Source organism: Lissotriton vulgaris, unplaced genomic scaffold, assembly GCF_964263255.1.
Source record: "Lissotriton vulgaris unplaced genomic scaffold, aLisVul1.2 SCAFFOLD_1289, whole genome shotgun sequence".
Lineage (NCBI taxonomy): Eukaryota > Metazoa > Chordata > Amphibia > Caudata > Salamandridae > Lissotriton > Lissotriton vulgaris.
Window position 1 is genome coordinate 615,059 of NW_028242064.1, and position 10,705 is coordinate 625,763.

Sequence of the window (10,705 nt, forward strand, 5' to 3'; positions counted from 1 at the left end):
GGTGCAGCTTTCAAGTCTTTACATTCTTTTGAGAATGAACCGCTCCTATTGCCACATAGCTCTTTTGCTCCTTCTTGCTCAGCGCTGCTTACATTCACGGAGGCAACAGCACTTGCTGCAGCAGAAACATGTCTGGTAACGGTATCACAGAACGCACCTTCATTTGCATCAAGCCCAATGGTGTTCAACGGGGCCTGGTGGGAGAGATAATAATCGCTCTGAGCAGAAGGGCTACCGACTGGTGTCCATTAGGTTTATGCAGGCCTCCAGTGAACTTCTGAAGGAACATTACATTGACCTGAAGGATCGTCCGTTCTACACTGGTTTGGTGAAATACATGGGCTCTGGCCATGTTGTGCCTATGGTCTGGGAAGGATTTAATGTGGTGAAGACTGGCCGGGTAATGCTGGGAGAGACCAACCCGGTTGATTCCAAACCAGGAACCATCCGCGGAGACTTCTGCATCCAGGTTGGCAGGAATATATTATTAAAATACGCAGCAATAAATATATGTATTAATCCAGTTTATTCGTTAACAGCGCGGCAGCATATCTGTCCAGATGCAGGCTCCTGGTGCAACTGAACTCTTTCACTGGATCTGGTTACAGAGATTCCAAATGGAGCTTAGAACAAAAGATGAACCATAACAAAGCTCACGCACATACATAAACTAAAGCAAAACAATTTAAAGGGACAGGGAAATGAGATGCAACACATCCCCCTTATTTACAAAATAACATAACAGTGCAAAGTGAACAAGTCAACAACATTAAACATAATCTCCAATTGTTTTGGGAAACTGTCTCATGCGGTTAGACATTTTAACCCTTGAAGAAACAGACTCTTCTTCACTAGTTTGGTTTGGAACACGAACAATATCAGGAAAAGACCTGTTGTTAAGAGAAGAATTTACTGGAGTATCATGAAACATGTTAACAGGACATTTGGCAACTCTTCTAATGTTCCAAATTTTACCATCTTGAGTAGTAACAGAATTTCTAAAAACTCTTTTGATCTGGATAGGTTTACCAAACTTATTGGCTCCTTTGTTGATGATACCCGGTTTTAATATTCTGACCCACCCCCAATTACAAAGGATGGAATTTTAGTTTTCCACTTTTTGTCAAACCATGCACAAGTTTTATGTTGTTTATTCTCAACACGAAAAGCAGTGTCTCTTACACAATCACTGTCCAAAACAATTTTTTTACACTTTTCTCTAAACCACCAAGGGCAAATCTTGGAAGCCGGTTCCATTCCTTTCAACAGTTTGAAAGGACTGACTTCAGAAGTGGTGTGAGGAGTTATTCTATATAACCATAATTTCTCTCTGATTTTATTCAACCAATCATTTCCTAGTTTGGTTGATTCAACAATGTAATCTTTCAAAACACGGTCAAATCTTTCAACCTGGCCATTTTCATGCGGCCCATCTCTTAAGAAGTTCATAACAATGCTTGTGGTAATTCTCGCTACAAATCTCACTTCTGGCCACTTAGAAGGATAATCTACTAAAACTAAGGCAAAGCGAGAACTCTCTGGCAGCAAGCTAAACGGACCAGATATATCAAATGCTAATTTCTGCCAAGCTTCTTTTGGCCATTCAGCCATTTTTAAAGGAGGCATTTTAACACTCAACATTCTTTCACTAGATACACAAAATACACATTCCCTGACAATGCGGTCAATACATGTGTCCATTCCTGGCCACCAAAAGAAATTCCTGACTAAACGTTTCATGGACGAAATGCCAGGATGTATCTTGTGTGCTATACCAAGAATAACATCTTGCATCTCTTTAGGGGGAATACATTTCCCATTTTTAAAAAGAAGATCTCCAACTCCAACTCTTCTGCAACTTTAAACAAAGGCAATAACTCAGGTCTAATTTGATTTTTGTTAGGCCAACCTTCCATGACGTACTTTTTAATCTCTAGCCAATCCTCATCCTTGTTGACACACTCATTCCACAAGTTTTCGCTTATATCTTGAAATTGTGCAGGCATAATGTCACCAATAGTTAGAATAAAATCAGACTCTTTGACTCCACTTACTCCACTTTGGGTACAAGGTAACCTAGAGAGAAAATCTGCTGTAATATTTTTCTTCCCTGGAACATACTCAGTCTTAAAATTATATTCTTGAAGTTTTGAGGATAGTCTTGCAATTCTAGCTGTTGAATTCCATCCACCAGGAGAAAGAATATTGACCAAAGGTTTGTGGTCAGTCCTTAACGTGAAATTACTGCCACACACATACAGCTTGTAATGTTCGATTGCCCAAACACAGGCAAGTAGCTCTCTTTCTATACCAGCATACTTTCTTTCAGACTCATTTAGTGTTCATGAAGCAAAAGCTACATTCCATTCTTCCCTACCAGACCTGGTCAAGTCAAGTCAAGTCATAGAATTTGTATAGCGCACTACATACCCAGAGGGTTTCAAGGCGCTTAGGAAGGGGAGGAGGATTACTTGTCAAATATCCACGTTTTAAGTTGCTTTCTGAACGCTAGGTGGTTCTGGGTAAGGCGAAGGTAAGCGGGGAGTGAGTTCCATGATTTAGCAGCCAGGTATGAAAAGGATCTGCCTCCCATGGTGGTCTTGTTGATGCGAGGTACAGTGGCGAGGGCTTGGCTGGAAGAACGTAGTTGGCGGGAGGGGATGTAGAAGGACAGTCGTGAGTTGAGGCAATCTGGTCCGATGTCGTAGAGTGATTTGTGTGCGTGGGTAAGCAGTCGGAAAGTGATCCTCTTATTGACGGGTAGCCAGTGGAGGTCTTTAAGGTGGCCAGAGATGTGTTCGTTGCGTGGGATGTCTAATATGAGTCTGGCTGAGGCGTTTTGGATACGTTGGAGTTTCTTCTGGAGTTTTGCGGTAGTACCCGCGTAGAGGGTGTTTCCGTAGTCCAGTCGGCTCGTGACCAGAGCGTGGGTGACTGTTTTCCTTGTATCGGAGGGGATCCAGCGAAATGTTTTTCTGAGCATGCGAAGAATGTTGAAGCAGGAAGAGGATACGGTGCTGACTTGTCTGTTCATTGAGAGTGAAGAATCCAGGATGACGCCTAGGTTCCGTGCGTGGTCTGTCGGGATGGGTGCTTTTCCAAGGGCTTCCGGCCACCAGGAGTCGTCCCATGCAGAGGGGGATGTACCTAAGATGAGGACTTCTGTTTTGTCTGAGTTCAGTTTCAGACGGCTTTGTTTCATCCATTCGGCAACTTCTTTCATTCCTTCGTGTAGGTTGGTTTTGGCGGTGCTGGGGTCATTGGTGAGAGAAAGGATCAGTTGAGTGTCGTCCGCGTAAGAGATGATGTTGAGGTTGTGTTGGCGTGCGATGGCCGCGAGGGGGCTCATGTATACGTTGAAGAGGGTGGGACTGAGAGAGGATCCTTGTGGTACGCCGCAGATGACTTCAGAGGCCTCAGACTTGAATGGAGGAAGGCGGACTCTCTGGGTTCTTCCGGTGAGGAACGAGGTGATCCAACACCACCAATGCCATATAGACCATCAATCAATCAATCAATCAATCATAACATTTGTATAGCGAGCTACTCACCCGGAAGGGTCTCAAGGCGCTGGGGGAGAGGGGTCCGTTACTGCTCGAAAAGCCAGGTCTTGAGTTGCTTCCTGTAGGAGAGATGGTCCTGGGTTAGCCGAAGGTGGATGGGCAGGGAGTTCCATGTCTTGGTTGCCAGGTAGGAGAAGGATCTTCCTCCGGCGGTGGCTCTGCGGATGCGTGGAACGGCGGCGAGGGCAAGGCTGGTCGATCGTAGCTGGCGGGTGGGCGTGTAGAAGGTCAGGCGGTTGTTGAGGTACTTGGGGCCCAGGTCGTGGAGAGCCTTGTGTGCGTGGGTGAGGAGTCTGAACGTGATCCTCTTGCTGATGGGGAGCCAGTGCACATCTCTCAGGTGGCCGGAGATGTGGCTGTGTCGGGTGATGTCCAGGATGCGTTGTGCAGGGGCGTTCTGGATGTGTTGGAGTCTTTTCTGAAGTTTGGCTGTGGTTCCGGTGTAGAGGGTGTTTCCGTAGTCCAGTCAGCTGGTGACTAGTGCTTGTCTTCCTGGTTTCAGTGGGGATCCATCGAAAGATGCACAGGGTGTTGAATCACGATGATGAGACGCGTTTACTTGTCTGGTCATCGAGAGGGAGGAGTCCAGGATGAAGCCCAGATTACGTGCGTGGTCCGTTGGCATGGGAGTGGTGCCCAGGGCAGGGGGCCACCAGGAGTCGTCCCAGGCGGAGGGTGACGATCCCAGGATGAGGACTTCCGTCTTGTCCGAGTTCAGTTTCAGGCGGCTGTTCTTCATCCGCTCGGCGACGTCTTTCATACCTTCGTGTAGGCTGGTTCTGGCGCTGGCGGGGTCATTTGTGAGGGAGAGGATCAGCTGGGTGTCGTCGGCATAGGAGATGATGTTGAGGTTGTGTTGGCGTGCGATGGCTGCGAGGGGGCTCATGTAGATGTTGAAGAGGGTGGGGCTGAGTGATGATCCCTGTGGTACGCCGCAGATGACTTCGGTGGCCTTGGATCTGAACGGGGGGAGGCGGTCTCTCTGGGTTCTTCCGGCGAGGAACGAGATGATCCACTCTAGTGCCTTCTCTCGGATTCCGATGTTGCTGAGGCGCTGCACTAGGGTGCAGTGGCAGACAGTGTCGAACGCTGCGGAGAGGTCCAGGAGGATGAGGGCCGCTGTTTCCCCATTGTCGAGCAGGGATCTGATGTCGTCAGTGGCTGCGATGAGGGTGGTCTCGGTGCTGTGGTTGGCTCGGAAACCGGACTGCGAGTGGTCGAGGGATCCGTTTGTCTTGAGGAAGGTGGCAAGCTGTCTGTTGACGGTCTTCTCGATGACTTTGGCAGGAAAAGGGAGTAGCGAGAAAGGGCGGAAGTTCTTGAGGTCGGTGGGGTCCGCTATTGGTTTCTTCAGGAGGGCACTGAGCTTGGCGTGCTTCCAGCTCTCCGTGAAGGTGGCGGTGTTGAAGGAGGTATTGATGATGTCCCGGAGTTGGGGTGCGATGATGGAGTCGGCCTTGTTGAAGACGTGGTGGGGGCAGGGGTCAGTTGGGGATTCAGAGTTGATGGTGTTCATTGTGCGGGTGGTGTCTTTGGTGCTGACCGGGGTCCAGGCGCAGAGGGTGGTGGTGGGGGGCGTTGGTTTGGTGGTTGGGTGCATGGTTGGTGCGCCGAAGCTGTTGTGTATTTTGGCGATCTTGCGGTAGAAGAAAGAGGCGAGCGAGTCGCAGAGATCTTGCGAGGGAGTGATGTCGTTGTTTCCGGCGCTGGGGTTGGAGAACTCTTTGACGATGCTGAAGAGTTCCTTGCTGTTGTGGGTGTTGTTGTCCAGTCGTTCTTTGAAGGCTATATTCTTGGTGGTGCGGATGAGCTGGTGGTGTTTGCGGGTGGCGTGCTTGAGGGCAGTCATGCTGTCTGTGGTCTGGTCATTGCGCCAGGCTTTCTCTAGGGTGCGGCAGTTCTTCTTGGAGTTCTTAAGTTCGTTGGTGAACCAAGAGGCTTTCTTGCTGCCGGGTCTGCTGGCAGGGGTCTTCAGTGGTGCAAGGTCATCTGCGCAGTTGGTGATCTACTGCGTGAGGTTGCTGGCTGCTCCATTGGGGTCCGTTGTGCTGGCGGGAGGGTTCTGGCTGAGGGAGGGGGTGAGCTGGTCGGCAATGATCTTGTTCCAGCTCCTGCGAGGAACCTGTTGCGGGTGGTGGTGGGTCGTGGTTCTTCTGAGGCTGTAGTAGACGCAGCTGTGGTCAGTCCAATGAAGTCCGGTGGAGTGGCTGAAGGAGATGTACTTGCTGGAGGAGAAGACTGGGTCAAGTGTGTGGCCGGCGAAGTGGGTGGGGGTGTTCACCAGTTGCTTGAGTCCGAGGTTGGCGAGGTTGTCCAGCAGGGTGGTGGTGTTGCTGTCCTTGTCGTTCTCCAGGTGGAAGTTGAGGTCCCCTAGGAGGATGTAGTCAGCGGTGGGAGGGCGTGTGGGCTGATGAAGTCTGCGATGTCTTCGCTGAATTGTGTGCGTGGTCCCATGGGTCTGTAGATGAGGGTGCCTCTGAGTGTGGTCTTGGGGTCGGTGTGTATCTGGAAGTGGAGGTGTTCGGCGGCGGTGAAGGTGTCGTCGGAGTTGGTCATGATGCGGATGGTGTTCTGTGTACGATGGCGATGCCTCCTCCAGTCTGGTTGACGCGGTCCCTCCGGGAGATCTTGTATCCATCCGGGACGGCAATGGCGTCAACTGTGATAATACATTCTTTCTTGAGACAAAAAGGTTTCAAAGTAGGTGCACACACTATCTCTTGCTTTATATCATCAAAAGCTGATTGTTGAGCACTAGACCAAACATATTTCGCATCTTTTCTTAGTAAAACTCTCAAAGGTTCCATTTTACTAGCAAAATTGTTAACAAATTTACTATAGTACTCGCACATTCCCAAAAAACTTAATAACTGCTCCTTGTTAACTGGAGGTGGTGCTTTTAACATTGCATCCACATTAGATTTCTTGGGAACAACTCCATCTCCCGATAAAGTATGTCCTAAGTATTCAACACTACTTTTACACAATTTGCATTTTTTTTCTTTAAGTGTGAGTCCCTGTTTTTCTAATCACTTACAGGCTTCTTTTTAATGTACAGTATGTTCAGATTAATTTTTAGAGAAGATTACTATGTCGTCTTGAAAACATTTTATAAACTGATCTAAATCTCTGAAAATTCTGAACATGACTCTTTGAAACACCGAAGCGGCCGAAGCAAATGGCATCCTTGTATAATGGTACAACCCTTGTGGAGTAATAAATGCTGTTAAATTTTTTGACTCCTCAGCAAGACAAATCTGTTGGTAGGCCGATCTCAAATCCAAAGTTGAAAACACCTTTGCACCTTCCAGCATGGATACTACCTCATTTATATTCAGAAGAGGATGGCAATCAACAATTAAATTAGCATTCAAAGCTTCAAGGTCCACACATACCCTTAAATTTTTATCAGCTTTCCGCATTAAAACTATGGGTGAAACCCATTCTGAAGATTCAATTTCTTCAATCACTCCTTCTTTCGTGAGGTCTTTCAACATGTCCCTAAGCTCCTCTCTAACATTAATGGGAACACCCCTGAGTTTTTGTATTATGGGACGTGCATCTTTTTTCAAGACAATTTTGTGCTCAACATCCTTAAGTTTTCCTAATTTGTCACAGAAAACCTTTCCAAATTTTCCAACTAACTCTTTAACTTTGTCTCCTGAGTCTAACACTGCTGCATTGTGTTTCAAAGTATACTCACCTAATGTAACTGGTTCAGATAAACGTGGCTTTAACATGATGCCAAGTTTGTATTGATCATGCCATCCCAATACATTTACACCTTTCACAGCAATGTACAACTTAATTTCAGCAGATCTTCCTTTAAATAACAAAGTAACCTTGAAATAACCTTCCATGTCAATCCTAGACCCATCAAAACCTTCGGCAATGATGTCACTAGCATGTAATGTTTTCCCAGTGCATATAACTGATCGTTTCTCTTTAAAAGATCCCTTTGATATTATTGTCCATGGCGATCCTGAATCAGCCATAAGTTGTAAATCTACACCAAATACTTGTACAATACATTTGGGTGATTCAAGTACAATTTCCTCCTCTCCTTCAACATTTTTCCCTACAATGGACACTACATATCCTCTTTCGCACTCAGCATTACCACTATTGTCTTTTTTTTCTCCATCATCAATTACATTTTCACTTCCAGTAATTGTTGAAATTGATCCTGTAGAAGTTGTGGTATATCTCCTATTATCTGTACATACGTTGCTAAAATGACCCAACCTACCACACTTCCTGCACTCTCTGTTAACAGCAGGACAGCCCATGAAAGATGCTAAATGTGTTCTACTACCACATTTGTAGCATGAATTTTGTTGTCCAAATCTTCCATTTCCTCTAAAAGAATAACTACTATTATTTTTATTACCTGTAATTTTTTGTTGAACATTTCCTTGCCTGTCACTGTATTTCTCAGGTCTATCTCCAACTTTACTCTTTATAGCACACACCTCTCCTCTTCTGCACCTTCCTTTTTTTTAGTATTCTGTCTAACTGTTTGCATCCAACTTTCAGATTGTTCTACAGCTATTGCATTCGCAATGGCTTCCGAAAGATTAGGATCACCCATAACCCACACATTTTCCTGAACCTTCTTGTTTTTACCATGAACAATTATCTGATCTCTAATCATCTCATCTGCCATTACACCAAATTTACAATGAACACATAAAGATCTTAAAGCAGTTAAAAAGTCCTCGAAAGATTCATCTTCTTTTTGTGCCCTTGTATAAAATTTGAATCTGTTCAGAGCAATACTGGTAGTTTGAACCTTTGTTCTAGTCTCTGTAATGCTCTGTAATGCTTCTACATAAACATTAACATGTTCTTCTCCTAATTGTGGTGTGACTTGTGGTAATGCTCTAAAAATGTCCTGTCCTTCTGATCCCAAACAATGTAGTAAAATGCTTTTCTTTCTCTCTGCGCCCATGCGTTCTCCATCAATTGCCCTCATATAATTTAAAAATTCCTCTTTCCACCTTGTCCAAGGTAATGGAGGATCACCTTTGTTTTGTAAAAATTTGCCTGGTGGATCAAACTGCATTTTTTTTTTTAATTGAGAAGTTCCTTTTTCTTTAAATCTTACTCATAAATAACTTTTTAAAATATATATTTTTCTTTTGTTGATAAAGTTCCTTTAGTGTGAGACAATTTATTTTACATTGTCTCTTTGTGCGCTCTGTTTGTTATTTTTATTAATGCTCAGAAGTGTCTTTGAAGAAGAGAAAACAAAGCAAATAAAACAAAAAAATGTTTTTATCACTGCACTCACCACTTTCTACTAATAGTTATAGTCAGTGTGATAATACTGCTTCTATAATGCACACAAAGAACAAAAACCCGTTTACAGACGATCTCCGTGTCTTTGTACGATCTCTGTTTCTTTGTCGCTATGGAAACCAAAATGGCTTCCACGTTGCGTACTACGTCGACGTGCGTCTAAACGTAGTTCCTTTTGACGCAAAGACGTGCACGTTGTAACGCGAGATGAAGACACCTAACGTTGTCAAGATGTTTGCATATTCTCTGGCTGCATTCTATCTTCCTCTCTTCAGATTGTTTACGCTGCGGTTAGTTCTATCACTATCTCTGAAGGTTGATGACGTTAAAACATGTATCCTTTTAAAATTTCTCATTGGTTATCGTGCAGATTTCTCTGTTGCTAGTTTCCATTTGAATATTTACAACAAGGGGTGGTGAGGGACAGAGTCTATGAATTAAACAGAATACTCTCACCCAGTCAAGAGATCAGGGCTAGATCCAACACCGTTTTTTAGCTCACTGCACCATCCCAGTTTCAGAACCTGGCTGTATGCAAATTAGTCTGTTCCTGTCCCAGTGCATGATGGGAACAGGGCAAACCAAACTACAAAAGCCAATTCTTACACTGAACACAACTTCCCGAAATCGCCAACCAACATGCGCTTTACCTCCTCTCAATCCAGCGTTTCACAGTTACTTCAAGATTGATACTACACCAAATAATTTAAAAATAGAAAAAATCAAAAAAAAATCACAAAAAAATCTTCTTGTTCTTGAATTTCTACGTTCCCGTGCTGATGCTGACAGGAGTAGTTCTTCCTACATATGTATTAATCCAGTTTATTCGTTAACAGCATAGCAGCATATCTGTCCAGATGCAGGCTCCAGGTGCAACTGAACTCTTTCACTGGATCTGATTACAGAGATTCCAAATGGAGCTTAGAACAAAAGATTAACCATAACAAAGTTCACGCACATACATAAACTAAAGCAAAGTCATTTAAAGCGACAGGGAAATGAGATGGAACACATATTCCATGGCGGTGACTCTGTGGAAAGTGCCAAAAAGGAGATCAACCTGTGGTTCAAGCCAGAAGAGCTGATTACTTACACCAGCTGCACCAACGAATGGATCAATGAGGGGAACTGAGGCTCATGGTCCCTTCATCGCGTCTTCGTTTAAAGACCATTTCCGGAGGGAGCACCTTATTATTTTATTGCCTTGTAGTTCTCAGCTATTGCCCCTTTGGATGCATCTTCCACTATCTATGTCCTTTCTGGATCAGGATGGGCCAAGATAGGAGCAAATATGAAGCCTGTATCAGTTGATAGAAAGCTTGATTGGCTTCCTCAGTGCACAAAAAAAGTGTAATTTTTCCTCAGAGAGAACTGATTGATAAACCTGCAATAAAGGTTTGCAAAGCCAAAAGAAAATTAGATATCATGAAGATGCACTGGTACTGCACAATTCTACTGCTTGGATTTTGTGCTCTTGGCCTTTAGAAGATAGCATCACTCCCAGGAATTATTCTCAGGTTACATGGATCTCACATTTACTGAGTTTGTGTACACCACTGCCTTTTTTACTTGATCTTATAATACTGGATTTAAGGGTAAAGGGTATGGATTCTTTAACGGCATATTATTAAGCACCCCAAAGTCTATGGAAGTTCTTAGCTCACCATTTGCATTTGGTATGAAATAGAAAGGCGGGGTGGCAGGTGACTTTGAAGGACAAATGAAGCTATTAGCCTGGTATTTTTCTAGGGATTGTCTTAAGTGTTGATTTTAAGGTTCCAACAAAGCATAGATTCTACCAAATGGTACCATTGCTCCTGGCACCAAATCTGTCTGGCAAT

At 44.6% G+C, this 10,705-nt stretch overlaps 1 protein-coding gene across 1 annotated transcript; it reads left to right on the forward strand.

The window, feature by feature from the left end:
* The first annotated feature begins 322 nt into the window (after positions 1 to 322).
* LOC147669074 (nucleoside diphosphate kinase B-like) lies at positions 323 to 9,996 on the forward strand. The gene is made up of 2 exons (XM_086948246.1): positions 323 to 479; positions 9,875 to 9,996. Exons 1-2 carry the CDS (start codon positions 338 to 340, stop codon positions 9,994 to 9,996), a joined length of 264 nt encoding a protein of 87 aa, XP_086804372.1. The 5' UTR covers positions 323 to 337.
* Positions 9,997 to 10,705: the final 709 nt, after the last annotated feature.